Raw genomic sequence first — 22512 nt, forward strand, 5'->3', positions numbered from 1 at the left:
GTTTGTTGTCTGGCTGGAAGCGTTTGTTTGAACGCTGCTCATGCGCACAACGATTTGTCGAGGGACTGCGTAATGACAGTATAAAATCGATGTCGAATGGGCTACTCAAGTTTCTTTAGAATTGTTCCTACGGATATGAAAGACAATAATTTGTATTTTATTTTCTGCCCAGTAAGCACTGTTCGTAGTAAACTATTGTATTCTTAGTCAAAACATATTCATTTTGTTATTCTGTTACGAATGACAATTACAAGCGCAAATACACGGAGAAACCCTCAATTACCAAATTGCGATATTGTAATTGTTGTTTTCTACAATGGCTGTTTCAACTCAAAACTATTGACTAAACAAAGACAATTGTTGTCTCATAAATTCAAATAACGTATATTTTTGCTAATGCTGTCAGTTGTCTGATAATAAAGACTGTTCAACGCAAAACATAAAAAACTTTCATTTCACCAAAAACGCTCAAGCCACAAATTTCAAACGTGCATCAATATTTTTTTCGGACGCATGATTGATGAACTATTCTCGAATTGTAATAGTACCGAATGTACGTTTTCATAAAATTTATTGAACGAAAAAGTGGTAGACTTCTACTCATAGCTCACCCGAAAATCATAATTTTTTAACACTGGAAAAATGGAGAAAAAGTAGAACAAAATACCACGTTTCATGGGCTGCAGAATTTGAAAATTCAAATTTTCAAACTGTAAAAACTATATGAAAAAAATCAATCGTGCGGGATTTCTAACCACCTTGAAAATTGAGACAATTTACACAAATATTATATTATATTATTTTTCTGTAGGCGCAGTTTCCGATTGATCATGTTTTGCAACATACCGGGACCTATTGGAGAAGTATTATCAAAAACCATGCCTTACTCTTGATTAGACGGGGCCGGGTGACAATAAAAAGTTTCAAAGATAGCCGCGTAACCTTTTTCTGTCATAACTTTGAACTATAATAACGATAAGTCTTCCGTTGATGGATTGAAATAATTTAACAACCAATCGATTCAGAAACATTGAACTTAAACATACAATACTATTTAAAAATTGTTTTGAGTCGACCTAAGTTTTCACGAACCAATCACGGCGGCGCAAATGCTGTCATCCTCTTGATTTTTCGTGCACGGTCGACGATTTCGATCGTTGGTCTACAACTAGAATTTCATATAGTAGCTTCTGCTTCGTTTGCCATATGGGAGTTTCGCATCATGCATAAAAAATACCACAACCTACTCCTTACTATAAATTTCCGAACAAAGAGGAATCTATAAATATATGCCATTTTACAGTTTTTACCTAAGTCGCTGGCTACCTGAAACACGTAACTTGTCTAGTGAGTGGATGACAGATTATATCCATTCGCTCGCTTGATAGTTGCGTTTGTGTGTGTGTGGATGTCTTTTTCCGTATTCTGAACACCGTGTTTGCTTGAGCATATTGAATACCGATTCTACGGGAACTAGCAGGCTAATTCTGAACTATCGGTGATAGATTTTTCGTACCTAATTTGAAGCGCTTGTATCTCGCTGATTTGTTAATGGATTTGCACTTTTAACATGATTCAAAAGTATTACTTCAAAAATGAATTGATTTACAGACGGGTCGTATACATTCTGGAATCTCCATTAATGTGCGAAACGGTGGCTTGCCATTTCACCGAAAGGGCCATTTCGCCAACAGGGTAATTTCGAGTACAAATTATTTTTTTGTGTTATTATGCCTCCTGTATAACTGATGTGGCACAGCCACATAACCGAAGCCAAGATGGCTCGGCGGCATAAAGCCGCCGAGGTGACGTCGGCTGAGTTGGCCGCCGACCCGCCGTCGGAAGCGGCGGCCTCTTGCATACAAACCTATAACCACCGGTCCGAACGAGCGGTAGCGAGGTCGGACGGCACACGAATCAAATCGATGTGGCGAAACCGCATTAGATATTTTTTATTTAGTAACCGGAAAATACTACATACATTTGCTTGGTAGATACCTATGGAATTGCTTTGATGATTAGTAGTCAACAAGTTTCTTTGGGAACTCTTTTCTGAGGTTCATGAATCAATCTTTATTCAAGAAGTACAATTGTATGTTAACAAAACGGGCGTTAACGTCATTTATACAATCATCTTTAATTTGTTTTTATTTTAAATCGATTCCCATTACGATTTTAAGACAATTGCAGGAATCGGCGAAATGACCCTTTCGGCGAAATGGCTTTCGGCGAAATGACATTCGGCGAAGTGGCCCATTCGGCGAAATGACATTCGGCAAAATGACCCTTTCGGCGAAATGACTTTCGGCGAAACGGCTTTCGGCGAAATGGCTTTCGGCGACATGACCCTGATCCAAGCTGAACAATGTATTTTAGAAGCAGCTTAGAAGTTCGTTCGATTGCGTCGCGCAAACTTTCAAGTGTGGATAATTACTTTAAAAATGGGCTGCTTAGAATGCTATTGATGAACTTTGAGCCTATTCAGACCCTTTTATCCGAACTTTTGGTTAGTTGGGTAAGTCCTAAGAAGTTGATCCGTAGAGAAAGCAGATCTCCGTAGATATGCATCAGCGTTGGAAATTTTTATATAGACATTTCGGATTCACCAATCTGTTTGATGACAATCACTATTCAACGTTACTTATTAACATAGCAAACAAATTACCGGTGGCGCTTGTCGTAAACAACAATCTCTATGTACGAACGGAAGCGGACTTTCACAAAAAAAATTGCTCTAAATATAATTATGAATACTTCTTGAACGCACTTGACGATGACATTAATATTTGAAGGTTCTAACTTACTAAAATTAGCTTTAGAATTCTAGATAGTGTTTCTACTTTTGCCTATTTTTCAAATTTAGATCTGTGGATAATCGCATTTATATTTCATCATGATCGGTCGAGTCTCGAACAAAACCCTGTAATTTTTTTCACATCGTTTTTCATAGTTATTCAGCAAAATTAGGAATTTGTATATAAAATAAGATTTTTCATGTACGAAACAGTAACAGTGAATATAGCAATAAAATTTCACTTACACAAATTATTTAATCAATTGTTATTATTTACTGCGTCGAAATGTGAATGGCAATTTACGTCCCACCTATTATCACATTTTATATTTCGAGGTTGGTACACTCGAAGCTGGATTGCACCCGTATAACAGAGAATACACGTTTTGTAGCTGAAGGTTGCAGCTTTCGAATAGTAAATAAACATTCTGAGTGAAACTAATATTTTTTGCATAAAACCAAAAGTGGCCATGTTCGTCCCAGGTTCCCTCACAAAATATCTGTCCAGAAGAAGTATTCTTCTGTGGCTCAGTCGATTAACGGACATATTTTGTGATCTAATGATCATCGGTTTAAGTTTCTGTAGCTGTCACCGATTTTTGGTTTTTATTTAATTGAATTTCAAGCCATGTAATTGTATATTGCATAATTTTACAGACTCTTGAATATAAATTCGCTCGTAGTTGAATATAAACTCATAACAATTTTTTTCTTAATGCACAGCATTTTAAAATGATAATTTTTGTGAATCGATGGTTTTTGTGAATCGAAATGACTTCATGAAGTGTCGTAGCTTCATTCATGTGATTCATTTCGATTCACAAAAACCATCGATTCACAAAAATTATCATTTTAAAATGCTGTGCATTAAGAAAAAAATTGTTATGAGTTTATATTCAACTACTTTTGAAATCTCGAAATTAAATCACTCCCCGCAGCTATTGATCATCCCTAACGAATCATCCCCGATCATCCCGAACCGCTGCATTTGGTTGGAACTCATTTCGCATTTATTCGCGCACGTGTTTGTGCTGGCCCCGGTGAAACATCTGCCACCCGTTTCAGTAGCATTTGATATCAACAGTTTGGTCTCGAAGAGGGAGAGCCAAGCGAAACCAAAAACCATGCTTGGTTCATTTCACTCACACTTCGTTGCGTGGTTTGATGACTGTGGCGTGGCCGGTGTGTGTCTGAAGAAAGCTATCAGCGCTGCTATGCTACGCTACGGCAGGCAGTCTTGTCTTCCGTCGTCGTCGGTATCGGGTGCTGAAGCGTGTCCGGTAGAAGTAGGCTCAGATCGATCGGCACATTTTCTTCCGATTTTTTTTGACGGAATTGTGTGAGTGTTAATTTTATCATCGAAAATTCAATCATTAATAGCGTAAAAATATCGCTTTGTGTTTAACCCTGAGAACTCTTGGCTTGTGAAGTGCTTTCTCTGCAATTTTCCATTGCTAGTTCACCTTTTCATGTGAAGAAGAAAGTGTAAACATTGGTTGTCACTAAGAATTTTCGAAACTAGCGTGTTAGTGAGCGTGGTGCGAATGCTGATCGCTACATGGGCTGATGTGATAAAATGCTACTTGAAAAAGAATATTTCACACTTCAAGTCTTTTTATTTGTTCGTGATAATCGATCGAATACTGACAATCATCAAATGTGTTGATCACTTTTGTAAATCCAAGAAATTGTTTAGTTCTAATTTATTTGTTCGATACTGTCACTTCGTAAAATACGTAGAGAAAAACAACTATTAACTATGCAAATCGAAGAGACTGCTTTTCTATTTCTATTCTGCACTGATTCTAATTTCAATAACGAATGTTGTTGTCAACAGGGATTGTTTTTTACTCGTGCACATAAGCCATTTTTGTCAACTGTTTAATAAGCAATTTCATGCTGAAGTAGGAAAGTAAATATTTTTGCGTCATGCTTTTCTCTCCGAGCAAACTGTTCGTACGGTGAGTTCCTACATTGGATGAACCACCTTTCCAGAGCATGTAGTGGTAGTAAGTTCAGAGGTTCATTGATATATTGAACAGGGAAAAGCGGACGATTTTTCATCCACCCTCAACCAGTCCAGCAGAATCGTAGTAAGGACGGAGGCAGCTCACAGTGATAAGTGAAACGTTGTCGGGATCGGTCGCATTACGGAATCTTCAACCAATGTTCTGATTCTCAAGCGCGCACTTTGTGAAGACTGGAAATTGAATTTTTTTGTATTGTGAATTTCTAATATTTCTAACAGATCGTGTTTTGGTGATCCGAAGAAGGTAAAACGTCGTGTTAAGTGAAAAGTGTAGATGAAAACGAACGAGCGGAAGTGAATTGCTGAAGACGTGCTACTAAAGTAATTAGGTTAATCTTGCGTGAAAGTAATAACGAAGTCTGGTGTAGGTTTGTTCTGTTGAACACTATCGGTGCGAGAAATGGCTAACGAAGCAGAAAATCAACTTCCCGAAAAGGATGCAAACGACGGCTCGGCCACAGAAACTAGCGGGGGAAACAAAATCGTTCTCAAGCGAAAGATTACTCTGATTAATGGAATAACAATCATCGTAGGGACGATCATTGGATCAGGAATTTTCGTTTCCCCTGCCGGAGTTTTTCTGTACACTAAGTAAGTAGCGAAATGTTCCTATTGGAAGTGTTCTCTTGAGACGGCCCTCGAGGAAACTACTTTCATGATTAAAGTTCGTCGTTTTCACGAACTTGTTTGCGTTCAGTTCGGGATGAAACACTTTTATATCAAAACAAAAAGCTAAACACTAAGACGAAAAATGATGTAATATCCGTTGAAAATTTCCCCTAGAACTCTAGTCATTATTGGTTCTCCCCCAACGTCTGTTAAATTATTCATGCTGAAATATTGTCAGTGCAGTTCATTTAAATGAAACTATTTTGTTCAAGATATTTTTACTTCAAACACACTCCGAATGAAATAACGGATGTGCAGTTTGTTGTATGCAGCGTGGTTTCAAACATTCGGCATTATTTATTCGGATTCGGATAAAATTCCATAACAAGCAATAGAAGATAGGATCCATCATTTGGCACGAAGTTTACGAAAATCAATCTAGTCATCGTTGATTAACCGATATAAGCTTATGTCGTTTTTCATTGAGAACACTCGTGGAGTGTTTTGCTCGATTCGTGCATTTTTCGTGCAGTCGGGCAATCAAAACAGGTGCACTGTTTTTCATTGATTTGCACCGCACGAAAAAAATGCACTTTCGGGGCAACTATTTTGCACCCGTTTTCTTTTCAGAGCAGCAAGCGTGCAAACCAAACTTTACAAAACCGTTTCATTGATCAACTGTCAGGGCAAAACACTGGCACCGAGCGAGTGGAATCAATGAAAAACGACATTAATTTCAGAGTTTCTGTCCTTCTTGTATAGTAAGGCTATGCAATTATTGAGTAAACCGATCTCAATTCTGCACCAGAATTCTGGACTCTGGAACTGAATTCTGCACCTAAATTTTGGACCTGAATTCTGGACATGAAACCTAGAATGGAATTCTGAACCTCAATCTTACTTTGTGGAACTGAATGAACCCTCATGCCGTATCTGGATTCTGCAACCGAGTTCTGAACCTGGAACTTTGAACCGCAAATTGAAGTCAATACAATTTGGAACCTGCATTCTGGAACTGAATTCAGAACCTATATTTTGAAACCGAATTCTGAATCTGAAATTCTTGACCTAAATTCTAAACGTGAATTATCTGAACCTGGACTCTGGAACTGAAGGATCAGGATCATTTCGCCGAAAGTCGTTTCGCCGAAAGGGTCATTTCGATGAATGACATTTCGCCTATTCTTGCAATTGTCTTAATATCAGGTGTACAACTTTGCTTCCGTCGTTTTCCGATAGGTGGCTGTACCGGCTGAGGCTGGTCAAAAAACATAGATGCTAATGCCTTTAAAGTGAGTGTGTACAGTGCCTAACGAATTTTCATCGCCGTTTCAGTGACAGTTGTTCTTGTTTTCGTATTATTCACGCTCGAAAATGTCTGTTTATGTGCCCAATTCTCGCCATTTGAGGGAAGTTTTACTTTTCTGTTACAATTCGAAAAAAAAATGCAGCTGAAGCGCATCGAATGCTCTCAGAAACTTACGGTGATGCTGCTCTGAGTATAAGAACGAGTCGAGAGTGGTTGTTTCAACATTTTAAAAATGGTGATTTCGATGTCGAAGACAAACATGGTGGTGGAAGAGAAAAAAAACCTTCAAAGATGAACAACTAGAAGCATTGCTTGATGAAGATTCGTGCCAAACCCAAAAAGAGCTTGCAGAATAGTTGGGAGTGAGTCAGTAAGCCATTTCAAAACGTCTCAAGGCTATGGGCATGATTCAGAAAGAAGGAAACTGGGTGTCGTACGAGTTGAAACCGAGGAACATCGAGCGCCGTCTATTTGTATGTGAGCAACTGCTTCAAAGACAAAATCGTAAGGGGTTTTTACATCGAATCGTAACCGGTGATAAAAAGTGGGTTCGATACGATAATCCTAAACGCAAAAAATCATGGGGAAAGCCCGGGCATGCTACTTCGTCGAAGGAAAAACCGAATATTCACGGCGCCAAGGTTATGAATTGTATTCGGTGGGATCAACTAGGTGTGATTTACTGGGAGCTCTTCAAATCGGGTGAAACCATCACAGAAGATCGCTACCGAACGCAACTGATGCGCCTTAGTCGCGCGCTAAAAGAAAAGCGGCCACAATATCAAGAGCGACATGACAAAGTCATCCTCCAACACGACAATGCTCGGCCTCACGTCGCAAAGGTGGTCAAAAAGTACCTGCAAACGCTGAAATGGGAAGTCTTGCCCTACCCACCGTATTCCCCAGATGTCGCCCCTTCTGCCTTCCACCTATTCCGTTCGATAGCACACACACGATTGCATCAAAATTTTCAATCCTTCGAAGAGTTGAAAAAATGAATTGCTTCATGAATAGCGTCAAAAGAGGACTCCTTTTTTCGAGCTGGGAAATGTAAAAGTGAAAAAATATTTAATGCGACTTCGCCACATCAATTTGATTCGTGTGCTGTCCGACCTCGCTACCGCTCGTTCAGACCTAACTAAAGCAAAGAAACCTAGCTCAATTCTTGAATTAAATTCTGAACCCTGATTTTGGAGCTGAATTCTGTAGCTGAGTTTTAGATCCTAATTCTAAGCCTGTATTCTGGAATTCAATTTTGAGGCCGAATTCAGAACCTGGATCTGAATGCTTGGTCTGAGTTCGGGACCAAAATTTTGGACCTGAACTCTAGAACTTGAATTTTAGAACTGAATGCTGAAACTGGATTCGGAAATTCTATTCTGAACCTGGATTCTAAAATTGGATGTTCAACTTGGGTTCCGGAACTAAGCACTGAACCTAAGTTTTTGACCTGAATTCCGGAATTGAGTTCTTAATCTCAATTCTGGAACTGAATTGAGAAAATTAGTTTCGAACCCAAATCCTGGAACCAAGCTTTGAACTTGGATTTTGGTACTGAAGTTTGAACCGGAATTCTTGACTTCAATTTTGAACCTGGATTCTGGAACTGAATGCTGAACCGCGATTCTGTAATTAAATTCTGGCCTGGACTAGATTAAAATCTAGTCCTCATTTCTAAGCTTGGATTCTTGATTTCAATTCTGGATTTAGATTTTGGAACTGAGTTCTAGACCTCAATTCTGAGCCTGGATTCTGGACTTCAACTTTGAGCCTGAATCCAGCACCTGTATTTTGGATGTAACACATAGGCTGAAAAGTTCCAGATATATCACACAGATGGCGCTAGTTTTATTGCAGTTACCTTTTTTCAGTTAATACTAACATTTGAAAGACAGCTGTTAAAATTTCATGATATTCTATTCATTAGTTTGTGAGCTATTATGCTAAAAGTTACGCTACTTTCATTTTTTTTCAGAACAACAATTTTGTGTTTTATTTTTACACTGCTTTTTTATTGGCAAAAATACCGTTCAAGCGAAGCAATGGCTCGAAAAGTATTATGAAGACTCCGCTCCTTCAGAAACAACAATAACAACGTTGGTTTGCTGACTTCAAACGTGGTCGTTGAGACACCGATGATGCAGAACGCAGTGAACTTACAAATGAGACGGTAACACCAAAAAACATAAAAGAATCCACAAAAACGTGTTGGCTTTATATTGCATGAGCATTTGACTATGAGAAAACTCTGAAACCAAGCGGAATTTTTGCGTCGATATATGACAATGGATCTGTCATCTGAGTGGACAGTAACTGGTGAACCTCGTCCAAAGTGTCCCGAAAGCACAACAATCGGCTGGAAAGGTTAAGGCTTCGGTATTTTGGGATGTGCGTAGTGCAACATTTATCGACTACCTCGAGAAAGGACATTATTATATTATATAGCATTATTGGATCGTTTGATGGGTGAAATTGCAAAGAAAAACAACCAAAATTTCTAATGATCTACAATCAAACAGTTCAATCAATCGTCACACTTTTGAATCCGCAATTGCACGAGAGTCTGCTTGGATTGATCTTGATTAGGAACTAACACCGAACATTATTTTATAACCGACGAAATTACACCAATATCCCAAATGTATGCAATTAGATCTTTGTACATACCTGCGATACGATTTTGATATTAAAGCTTCTCTTCGCCAAGCTTGTGTTCAAGTTTTGTATGCAAAGAAGTTATTTTTATAACGTTAGATTTCTCTACCATTCTGCGATTTCGGTTGAAGCGATAAACTTTTTCTCATTATCAATCGAGTTCATCTTATATAAATTAAAAATTAATTTTAGGCACTCAAAATTTACTCTGGGGCAGAGGTCAATTTCTCAGGCGAAACGACATTACATGGAATTTCATCCGAGCTTGCATGACACATGATCAGACCACACAAATAAAGCTTCAAATCATTTTATGTCACTGTTTGTCCTGATGTCTAGCAACAACCTATCTCTGGCATGCTACGCATAGGACTGAAACATTAGCTATAAATTTGCTTCTAATTAGAGCGATGCTTTCCCTTTGATATATCGCTTACTTCTTCAAAACCGTCGTCTATGGCAGGCAAATCCGATATGTCGGAGATTTTCAGCAGACAAAATAGGACACTGCTCGCTACTAATTAAAATTTCAATCATTTATAATTGAAAATACGTGGCAAATCGAATCGTAAAAATATTTCCAATCAAATAATGAAATAATATTAATAATTGATATAAAACATACTGTTTAAAGTCTAACCACATTTCATTTTATATCAAGGGGAACGCGCCATTTGAGCCAATTTGTTCTGATTCTGATTCATCAAGACAACACACCGAGTCACAAGTCAATCAAAACAATGGCAAAACTACATGAATTGAACTTCGAACGACTCCCACATCCACTGTATTCCCCAGATTTGGCTCCTAGCAACTACTGACTGTTCGCAGACCTGAAAAAAATGCTCGCCGGTAAGAAATTTTGCACGAATGAAGAGGTTATCGCTGAAACTGAGGCCTATTTTGAGGCAAACGATAAACCGTTCTACAAAAGTGGTATTGAAATGTTAGAGCTGCGCTGGAGTGATTGCGTTGCTCTTGATGGAGATTACGTTGATGAATAAATTATTTTTAACAAAACAAAACTCGTGTTCTCTTTGTTAGGCCCGGGTCTTTTCAGCCTATGTGTTATGTGAGTAGAGGCACGACTAGCATTGGCTTTTGGCTTATTTGATACGACTTTTATCTATGATTCTTGATATAAAATTGAACTATTTATTAAATACGAGCATAGTTCAATTGTCCAACCGACCGGTTAGTGCCTGTTTTATTAACGAACAAAACGTGTCGTAAGCCAACTGCACTCAATCACTGAAAATATTTTGTATTTCTAACAGTTCGGCTGAAAAGTTCGTATCATTTAATATAAACACACATTTTTTTGCCAAAATTCGTTTTTATTATTCAACATAATTGCCATCAGAGGCGATACAGCGATTATAGCGATCATCCAACTTTTCGATACCATTTTTGTAGTACGATTTGTCCTTTGCCTCAAAATAGGCTTCAGTTTCAGCGATTACATCTTCATTGCTTCTAAATTTTTTACCAGCGAGCATTCTCTTGAGGTCTGAGAACAGGAAAAAGTCACTGGGGGCCAAATCTGGAGAATACGGTGGATGAGGGAGCAATTCGAAGCCCAATCCGTTCAATTTCAGCATGGTTTTCATCGACTTGTGACACGGTGCATTGTCTTGATGAAACAAAACTTTTTTCTTCTTCAAATGAGGCCGTTTTTTTTTTAATTTCGTCCTTCAAATGCTCTAATAACGCTATATAATAGTCACTGTTGATGGTTTTTCCCTTTTCAAGGTAGTCGATGAAAATTATACCATGCGAATCCCAAAATACAGACGCCATAACCTTACCGGCCGATTGGTGAGTCTTTCCACGCTTTGGGTTCGGTTCATCACGTGCAGTCCACTCAGCTGACTGTCGATGGACTCCGGAGTGAAGTGATGGAGCCATGTTTCGTCCATTGTTATATATCGACGAAAAAAATCGGTTTTATTTCGATATAACAGCTCCAAACACTGCTCAGAATCATCAATTCGTTGTTGTTTTTGATCGATTGTGAGCTCACACGGCACCCATTTTGCACAAAGCTTTCTCATAGCCAAATATTCGTGAATAATATGTCCAACACGTTCCTTTGATATCTTTAGGGTGTCAGCTATCTCGATCAACTTCACTTTACGGTCATTGAAAATCATTTTGTGGATTTTTTTCACGTTTTCATCGGTAACAGCCTCTTTTGGACGTCCACTGCGTTCATCGTCTTCGGTGCTCATATGACCATGACGAATTTTTGCAAACCACTTACGAATTGTTGCTTCGCCCGGTGCAGAGTCTGGATAACACTCATCAAGCCATTTTTTGGTATCGGCGGCACTTTTTTTCATCAAAAAGTAGTGTTTCATCAACACACGAAATTTCTTTTTTTCCATTTTTTTTCACAATAACTCACATCACTCAAAATGCAATATCTCACAAACTAATAATCAGACAGCTGTCAAATTTATACACGTATCTTTTGAAGGTTGGTACTAACTGAAAATGGTATGGATTTAATTCTAGTGGCGCCCTCTTATAGAAACGATACGAACTTTTCAGCCGATCTGTTATGTGTCGGTTTTGCTCGATACGCTTTGTGCGATGATTCGTTCATTTTAAAAAAATTTGGTTGAAATTTTGTGCGCCTTACTTTGGCACTGAATTCCACCTTAATGCTCGTTCATACCAAACATTGTAGAAAAGTCCAATTTTGAATTATTTGTGATTCATTTATACTACCGAAAATGTAATCATAAATTGCTGTACATATTTACGAATTTTGAAAAGGCACCCATAGTAAAGTAAGCGCCCTGATGTGCACTCAATTTTCTTGTGGATGACTGAACAGAGCATTGAGCAAATGAAAAACTAATTAACAATTCAATCGGAATGTCTTGACCTGACTAATGGGTTCTTTCTTTACATCACAAAATTAAAATATGTGCATACCGAACAAATGTTACCCTAGGGTAACGGTATCCCCACGTCATCTCAGCTCTACCATTCATCTTATTTTCTAAAACCATTAGCTAGAATGAGATCCACTAACTTGCACTTTTTTTAACCGAAGCAAATATATTGTATTCGATTTAATCACATTTCGTTTGTTAGAAGTCGAGTAATCAAAAATTTTTGTGACTCGACTAGTGAGACGACTATCGGTACAATAACCCTATATCGCACCCGAACGGTAACGAAAGGAGCGAAAAATTAAATAATTCAAACCTCACGCTTGTTGTTTATCCCGTTCTTCCCGTCTTCTCAACCGTAAATCTTACGCAGTAACCGAATGCATTTCAAACTGGTTAGCCCAGTTTCCTCACGTTCACGTGTTTCCAATCCCATATATGTACAAGTCCAGAACGCCTGGAATCGCATTCGAAACTTTGACGTATCGATGTTTGAGCAAAAGTTTTGCCATCTTGTTACCAACTAACCCATTCGATTTTTCCCCCTTTTCTCCCCCCAGATCGGTTGGCTCTTCGCTGGTCATCTGGACGCTGAGTGGCATTCTGTCGACGGTTGGGGCGTTGTGTTACGCCGAGCTCGGAACCTGCATCACCCGGTCTGGAGGCGACTATGCGTATCTACTTGTTGCCTTTGGGCCACTTGTTGGATTTCTACGACTTTGGATGGCCCTGCTCATCATTCGACCCACCACCCAGGTTTGTATCAATCGGATGACGAAGATTGCGCTTACGCTTGCTTGGCATTCGGACCTGAATTGAATCGATTAAAAGGGACCGATTCAAGCGGAAAACGGATTCATTCGTTCTAAACACCTAGTCCCCCAAACAGGACTCACAATCAAAACGTCTCTTCAGTCAACCATGTATCTTTTTCCATCTACGCGTTCCAATGTTCCAACTGTATTTTGCTCCGAACTTCTTCCCGACAATTCCGTGCTTGTTTCGATGTAGAACGGATAACTTATACTATCCGCCCACCCGTATGTATAGCTTTTTCCCAATCCACAGATCTTATTTACAGTCATCTTCCTGTTGGAATATGCGCAGGAAACCATTGTCATACAAGTCACAGCCAGTGTTGATACGTTCTTTTTTTTTTCAGGTTAATCAATTTTCATTTTGGACCTCCTGTGAGGCTCAGAAAAATCAATTTCGTTTTCCGGTATTCAAAAGCCAAACTGTAGAACTGCAATCAACTCGAGAGTAACACTTCTCGCACTATCCGGCGTGATCCTAAATAAGCATCATCAATTTTGTTTCTGGGGGCAGTGGCAGCAGCAGTAGCGGGGGATTCCGAAAAGGTTCTACAATCGGCCTGCAAAACTTTGTCCACAATTTGTTTCCTCTTGTTTCCCACACCTACACCACTGTCAAACGCAAGCTTCTCGGTTGGATTTGCAAGCTTCCACGCGGCATCACGTCAACAAGCGAAAGGACAACTTGTTGCTCGTTGGGAGTTGGGAGTTGAGAGCTAGGCACCTACATCTACATTTGCAGCTAAACGGTAGCATCTTCTCGAAAGAGCCGACGACGACATTAATCAGATTTATTTGCTGAGACAGGAGGACAGAAAACGGTTGGGAGCTCTGTGAACCTATCCTTTCTAATGTATGAAGGCTTAATGTAATTTATTGTCATGCTTAAATCATGCGTTACTTAAAAGGTTGGATGAAATTCAATTAATGAACGTGCTCGTATCAATGGTTGTACCCATTTTTCGATCCCTGATTGAGATTTTCATCTGTTGAGCGTAGAGTTCAGATTGATTCTGGTTCTGATTTCGTTATGATTGGTTTACATCCTTCAGACAAACATCCGGACTTGATATTCTATTTCACGTTTAAATACATATACTGTATCCTGTCTCCACATCAGACGATGTAACTTTTGTTCATGTCACGTCGAGTTTTCATTTCCTCTGGATGTGTAATTTAAATTAGTGTTGTCAGCACAGATACCACGGCTTTTCGCTGGGGATGTGGGCGAAGAAGTCGGAACTTGGACGAGCAACGTGACACTTGCCATAGAGCGCCATCATGGGTTGAAGACCTACAGGAAACAGTACACGGAGAACCCGCAGATCACAAAATTACAATACTGCAATTGTTGTTCCACGCCCTGGCTGTTCCAACTAAAATGCTGTTGATTACACCAACCTTTCTGTTGATTTTGTTATAACCATACAGGTAAACGAAATTGCTGTATTCAAATTGAGGTTTCTATGCCCGGAAAAATGAACGGCGGCCCTACTGAAAAATGGGTGGCCAACACGTTTCCCGATGAAAACAAAACAATATGTAAAAGCGATTCACACGCAGCATCAAGCGACTATCACCTGCATGGAACGATTACGGAACAACAACATTAATTGTAAGCAATTCATATGAAAGGACACTACGTCAAGTTCACGGAACATTTTAACGTCGGATAGCAATATTCGGCTAAAAAAAAATAAAAATAATCTGGACGTCGACGGAAGTTGATTGATCGTCTGAATCGTGTTTAATGCATGCGTTTCCTGATGAAAACAAACCAATCTTATTTGCATTTGTGATTGTAAGTGAGCTGTCAGAGAGCTTAATACTGTCACTTGGCGGACAACGAAGACAGCAAAACGCAGGACAAAAATTTTCTTCATTTCACCAGTTCCGTTTCATATTGAGAATTTTCAAATTTTTTGGCAAATAAACGTCATTTATGTCAGTTACGTAGTGGCCACTTCATGTAAGTGAAAGTGTGCAGAAGAATTTTAAAACAAGTTTTCCATGTATTTAATAGATATTCCAGCAGTATAAATGTTCTAATTTCATCGGCGAGTAAAGTGTTTTCGGACAGTTGAAGCAAATGTATTTAAAAACGATTAACGCTTAAAAATTTGCTACTAAAGTGAAGCGGTACTATTTGTACTTTCTTGAAAGTGCCTTATGCTACGGCTTATCAGCAACATTCTTGAAAACGGAATCAAAAAAGCCATTCTGCAAATGGAGGAAAAACTTCTTAATGCCCTGTGTTCATTTCACTGGTGAATTCCTTTTTGGGAAGTATAATCATCCGTGAGTTTAGTAATAAAGCTATATAAGCAGCTTCTTAGATAACAGATAATTAGCTGCCCCTGAAGAGACTAGCAGTAAAAAATATTTATTGCAATAGGCGTCTTAAACTCAAATAACTGAATAATTGGTTAAAACAACTGAGACATTTTGTCGTGAATACGACTTACTTTACTATGGGGCGCTTTTCCAGAATTTACCCTCTGAGAGAGTGATAAGTTTTTTATCGTGAATATCTTTTGTTGTATCTAACGTATCATCATAATTTTTGCTATATGCCATCAGAAATATGATCAGCAATTTATGATAACATTTTTCTCGTACCTCAGTATGTATGAAAGGATAACACTTGGTATATTTCGTTCATTCTAGCCTGCGCAGTTGACTGAGCAGGAAGTAAAGCAAGTGCATCTTTCCGGTTGGTTTAGGTTCAGAGTTCAGTTCCAGTTCTATAACTATTAAGAATTCAGTTCAATATTGAATCGATTGTTGAACGTTCGCCGAGCCAGTTTCGCTTTAAACAAGAGCGATTGCGTCATCCTGGTGCTGGTCGTTTGTATTGTGGCAAAATACAATGAAAATTGAAAAACGATGGGGAACATTGCACAAAAGCAGCTCTTCTAATTGATGCTTCAGTTATTCCTGCCTAAATAGTTGCCTCGTTCAGTAAAGATCAGAATCCAATTCTAGGGTTTAGTTCTGAAATTCAGTTTCAGAATCCAATACCTGATATTTTTTTCAATTCCAGAAGCCAGATTTAAAATGCGGTTTCTTGCCCAGAATCCAAGGCCAGAATCAAGTACCATAATTCTGGAACTGAAACTGAATTTCAGAACTTGATTCTAACTCGGGATTTTGGAACCGAGTTCTGGATCTGAGATTAGGATTGATTCGAGACCTGAACTTTGGATGTGCATTTTGAAACTGAATTTTGGAACTGAAATGTCAGATTAGAAAATCCAAAAACCGAAATCCAGGAACAGAACTCAGATCCCAAATTAAACTGTATTTCATTAATTGAGTTCTAAACTGCATTCCACACGGAGAACCCTTCGATCATAAAATTGCGATAGTTGTTTTTGATTTTTGCGATAGTTGATTTAACTAATTTCTTTTTGATTCAACCAATATGGTTTTTGATTTGCATATATTCAAGTAGTTGAAAAAATATGTTGTTTTGAATGCTGTCAAATGCCGGAGACGGTTGAAAGCAAAACAATAATTGCAATGCAAAATCAAAAACTTTTTTAGTTGAAATCTGTTCGCGTCGCTTCAAAATGTCAATGAAAACAACATCGATGGTTAAAGCGTTTGGTGAAATTGTGTTCATTCGATTTGAGAAATTTATGATAACAAGTGTTTATCTAACAGCGGTGTTGTGATAAAATTAACCTTGTTTAAGATGAAAAAGATTTGGTGACAAATTAGAAAATGATCATCTCGTAATGTTTCAGGTATGCGCAAAAATTTTATGCTACAAATTCGATCATTGATTTACTTCCAGCAGACTGTTTTACTTCCAGCTGTTTGATATCGATGATGATGTTCATGGATTAGCAATAAAACGCTTTTTGACATGAATTTAATTTAGAAAAGTAACAGGAGCGAAGGGTTCCAGACACCCAGAACGCGCTGCGATTGAATGGTGTGTTTGAATTGCCGTCGCAAAATTCCAATTCCCAGCGGTTGATGCACCCAAGCTCATATAAATTGACTAAAATTATCAGTGCATAACTTTAGTTCAACCGTTTGAAGGCATCATCTTTCAATACTCATTTTAGGTAAATTTAATAAAAATATCTAAAACAAATAAAACCGATTTATTTTTCAACTAACAAAATTTTGTTTCAATAACAACACCAGTTATTTCAACTAAAATATTTGTTGAAATTGAAAGGTATGTGTCCTCACTAATTGACAGCATTTTTTTTTTTTCAAACAGTTAAATTAGTTGTTTCAACCATCGTTTCTGCTAATCGAAAAACAAAAATGACAGTTTAGTTAAAACAACAATCGATTAGTTGTACCAAATTTTAACCAATCGAATTCAGAAAATCAACTAATATTTTGGTTGAAATGGGATCGCGGGTGGTTCCGTGCAGAGTCCAGGTTCGGAGCTCTAAACTAGAATACAAGTCTAGAGTTTGGCCACAAATTTGTCACTTGAGCGTTTAGTAGAATAATTTCACTGGCATTATATTTTAACACCATTCTATTCTACTATACCTATATAGTGAAATTGTATGGTGGTAAAATATTATTCTACTTGAATTTGGTTCCAAAGTTCAGTTGTACAATTCTGGAAGTGTGACTGAATTTAGGAACTAGAAGAAGATCTTCGAACTACATTCTGGATCTTCTGAGCTGAATTGAATTCCCGAATTGAGTTTCAGATATCAATTCTAGCATTCGAATCACAAACTCGGTTCCCAAATTCCAGTTAAAAGATTTAGAATCGTTAACATCAGAGAAACTGACTGCGTATTCACATCATCCAGTTATGTCTCTGACATTACCAACCCGTCTTTTATGATTTCATGCATACAGGTAACTTTGCTGGGATTGTGTCATTGCTCCGTTGCACGAGTGACACCTCATTGAAACGTTTCATTTTCCGATTAGAGTACATGTCATAGCTCAACTGTAACGTTTCATCGCCCGTTTGTGGTGCGTGTCTTGGCTGGGTGTCATTGCAAAACTGCCAGCACAATAAATAAAAAATGACAACAATCGGTTAGTTGTACCAAATTTTAACCAATCAAATTCAGAAAAACAACTAATATTTCAGTTGTTTTCGGATCGCTGGCTTTTCCGTGTAGAAACACAACAGGTCTCTGTGGAACCAAAGTGCCGTAGGACCACTCACTTCTTTTCTATACTCACCTGGGTACATTTTCAAAATTTCACACTTCAAGGGAATTTTCCAGATTAGATTTCTCAATAACTTTTTTTCTGTTTGAGTATTTTTCTTCAATATTGTACTAAACGGATGGAAGAAGTTTATTATGTAAACATTGCTTGAATAATAAATCAAAGTTAAAGAAGTACACTTCCTAAATAAACATTTTTATATCGTTAATTTAACAGATCGGCTGAAAAGTTCGTATCGTTTCTATGAGAGGGCGCCACTAGAATTAAATCCATACCATTTTCAGTTATTACCAACCTTCAAAAGATACGTGTATAAATTTGACAGCTGTCTGATTATTAGTTTGTGAGATATTGCATTTTGAGTGAAGCTACTTTTGTTATTGTGAAAAAAATGGAAAAAAAGGAATTTCGTGTGTTGATGAAACACTACTTTTTGATGAAAAAAAGTGCCGCCGATACCAAAAAATGGCTTGATGAGTGTTATCCAGACTCTGCACCGGGCGAAGCAACAATTCGTAAGTGGTTTGCAAAATTTCGTACTGGTCATATGAGCACCGAAGACGATGAACGTTGTGGACGTCCAAAAAAGGCTGTTACCGATGAAAACGTGAAAAAAATCCACAAAATGATTGTCAATGACCGTAAAGTGAAGTTGATCGAGATAGCTGACACCCTAAAGATATCAAAGGGACGTGTTTGACATATTATTTACGAATGTTTGGATATGAGAAAACTTTGTGCAAAATGGGTGCCGCGTGAGCTCACAATCGATCAAAAACAACAACGAATTGATGATTCTGAGCAGTGTTTGATGCTGTTATATCGAAATAAAACCGATTTTTTTCGTCGATATATAACAATGGACGAAACATGGCTCCATCACTTCACTCCGGAGTCCAATCGACAGTCAGCTGAGTGGACTGCACGCGATGAACCGAACCCAAAGCGTGGAAAGACTCAACAATCGGCCGGTAAGGTTATGGCGTCTGTATTTTAGGATTCGCATGGTATAATTTTCATCGACTACCTTGAAAAGGGAAAAACCATCAACAGTGACTATTATATAGCGTTATTAGAGCGTTTGAAGGACGAAATTTCAAAAAAACGGCCGCATTTGAAGAAGAAAAAAGTTTTGTTTCATCAAGACAATGCACCGTGTCACAAGTTGATGAAAACCATGCTGAAATTGAACGAATTGGGCTTCGAATTGCTCCCTCATCCACCGTATTCTCCAGATTTGGCCCCCAGTGACTTTTCCTGTTCTCAGACCTCAAGAGAATGCTCGCTGGTAAAAAAATTAGAAGCAATGAAGAGGTAATCGCTGAAACTGAGGCCTATTTTGAGGCAAAGGACAAATCGTACTACAAAAATGGTATCGAAAAGTTGGAAGATCGCTATAATCGCTGTATCGCCTCTGATGGCAATTATGTTGAATAATAAAAACGAATTTTGGCAAAAAAATGTGTGTTTCTATTAAACGATACGAACTTTTCAGCCGAACTGTTATACCCGGCTTTAACCAAGTTGCGGTCGTTCGCCGGAAAATAAACTTGAAAACGAATCGAAACCCAGTGGGTAATTTGTTTCTATTAGTTGCTAATTATTTAATTAATAATTTTGAATTTGTTGCTTTTTGTTTTGGTTTTTCGAGTATTTCGCTAAGTTTACATAACACCAGAATAAAAATAATCCGCAAAATTGTTTTGAATGATCGAAAAGTGAAGTTGCGTGAGTTAGCTGACACCATCAAAATAACAAAAGAACGTGTTGGCTTTAAATTGCACGAGCATTTGACTATGCGAAAGCTCTGTTCAAAGTGGGTGCCGCGTTTGCTCACTGTTGATCAAATACGAGATCGTCTTGATGATTCCGAGCAGTGTTTGGCCATGTTTAAACGTAACAAATTTTTTATTTTTGCTTCGATATGTGACAATGGATGAAACATGGATTCATCACATCACTCCAAAATCAAAACGATCGTCATCTGAGTGGACAGTAACTGGCGAACCTCGTCTAAAGCTCCCGAAAGCACAACAGTCGGCTGGAAGGGTTATGGCCGCGGTATTTTGGGATGCGTGTGGTGTAATATTTATAGACTATCTTGAAAAAGACAATAACATTAACAGTGAATATTATATAGCGTATATGGCAAAGAAAACAACGCACCGTGTCACAAGTCAAACAAAACAATGGCGAACCTTGTCACAAGTCAATCAAAGCATGAATTGAGCTTCGAATTGTTCCCACATCCACTGTATTCGTCGGATTTTTCTCCCAGACTACTGAAAAAATGTTCGCCGGTAAGAAATTTCGCACGAATGAAGAGATTATCGCTGAAACTGAGACCTATTTTGAGGCCAAAGATAAATCGTTTTATAAAGGTGATATTGAAATGTTAGAGCGGCACTGGAATGATTGCGTTGCTGTTGATGGGGATTGCGTTGATGATTAAAGTTAATTTTGAACAAAGAAAATCGTGCTCTCTTCGTTAGGCCCGGGACTTTTCATCCCATGTGTTATTGCGTTGTGATGCATTATGTTATATTCATTATTAAATAATTATGATGAGGTCACCTGAAATGAATTAACACTCTGCTTAATATACTATTCGAAATTTTCCCAAATGTTTATATTGAAGCTATTATATAGAAAAAGTTTTTCATAAAAACTGCATTATTCTCTTGGCCGTCGAACTTCTTTTTATACAAAAACTAAACTATGTTCAAGTGGACAAAATAAAATTTCGTTCGTCGGAATTATTCAACATTGTTTAACTTTTGATTTCATGCTTTAAACATGATACGATGATTTTTTCATTCAAAAAAAAAATTGAACTCCATATAATGGCTCTTACATTAGATTTATGGGTTCCAAAAAATCTATCCAGTTCACTAATTCTCCTGAAGTTTTTGGTAGAAGTTTAAAAAATTTTACTAAATACACGCTCAGTGGAATCTTGCGAAGTAATCAGTAGAAATTATGTGGATTTGGCATCATGCCACTTCAAGCGAAGGTTACACCCTTTAGTATACAAAACTACATAACATTTACTAATAGGAGGGCAAACATAAAGAATGAGCCATTTCAATTTCTACTTAGATTACGACAAAAATTCTATTTTTAATCTTATTCCCACTGAGCCCAACAATTCAAGTCTAGATATAAAGACTTCAACAGCAGTCGGACTTGATGATCGAAAATGAAATTTATTGCCTTCAGCAGTTCACGATGTCACTGTGGGAAACGGAGTGTCTGATGTGGATGTTGATTTATCTCGAGATGAGAAAATGTCGAACCGAAATTAAATTACGGAAGCCGTATATTTCAGATTGGAAAAACTGTTCGGTTTTCGACTAAACCGCAAGTCTCTAGACTTTTCATCCTATGTACAAATTATTCATTCAAAAAATGAGACGAAGCGGCATCCACTAACTGCTACTTTCGTAAACAAATTCACGATGGTCTGCCGTTGATAGAACGAACCATCGGTTTCCATCCTTTAGGCGGTATAAGAAGAGAGCAAATATAATTAATTGTTCCCTCAAAGTAGTAGTTCCTCTGCTCTGCCAGCGTGACATCGTCGAAGGGGGATTGATTCTACCAAATTTCGTTAGCACACATCAACTTTAACGAATCGTTTCTCTCTCTCTCTCTCTCTCTCTTTTGCTACCCACAATTGGCAATGATTTGACTTTACGGCATCGAAAATTATCTTTGAAGAAATTATTTTCGGTTCGTCATCTCGCCTCAAACCAGTACGCAAATTGCGAGCACATCACAATCACAATGAAGTAGATTTATGAAAGATGGCTCACGATGCAGGCTGCTGCTTGAAGATAAGAGTCAACTAAATTGAAACTATCGGCCCTTAAACGTAAATTGAAACGCTTATTGTAACGAACAGTAGAAATCTGTCATGATAAAATAATGGAAAACCATGTTTGAATCCATTCTCGACCCACCTAGTGGTGTGATAATGCCTTTCTCTTGTCATGGACACTGTCTGCTTAAAACATGGTTTGTCTTTTTAATTAAGCTAATGAGTTTAATGACAAGAATTTGGGTTCATTTTTTTGACAAATTTAATCAAATTGATTTGTGTTTTTTTTCACAAAAACATGCTTCAGATATTCGGCAACATTCTTCAAACCAGAATTTTCAGTAATAACAACACATGAGCTGAAAAGTCCCGGACGTAACACATAGATGGCACTAGTTTTATTGCAGTTACC

General features: G+C 38.0%; 1 protein-coding gene across 2 annotated transcripts in view; it reads left to right on the top strand.

Moving 5' to 3' along the window:
• The first annotated feature begins 3993 nt into the window (after positions 1-3993).
• Positions 3994-22512, top strand: part of LOC131435575 (Y+L amino acid transporter 2) — a 38926-nt gene continuing 20407 nt past the window's right edge. The window contains exons 1-3 of one of the 2 annotated variants that reach the window (XM_058603619.1): positions 3994-4133; positions 5043-5414; positions 12860-13055. In XM_058603619.1, coding sequence (XP_058459602.1) covers positions 5224-5414; positions 12860-13055 — 387 coding nt within the window. In that variant the 5' untranslated portion in view covers positions 3994-4133; positions 5043-5223. Of the gene's footprint in view, positions 4134-4631; positions 5415-12859; positions 13056-22512 lie in introns of both variants that reach the window. The other variant, XM_058603609.1, reaches the window with a different exon arrangement.

This window comes from Malaya genurostris, chromosome 1 (genome assembly GCF_030247185.1).
Source record: "Malaya genurostris strain Urasoe2022 chromosome 1, Malgen_1.1, whole genome shotgun sequence".
Lineage (NCBI taxonomy): Eukaryota > Metazoa > Arthropoda > Insecta > Diptera > Culicidae > Malaya > Malaya genurostris.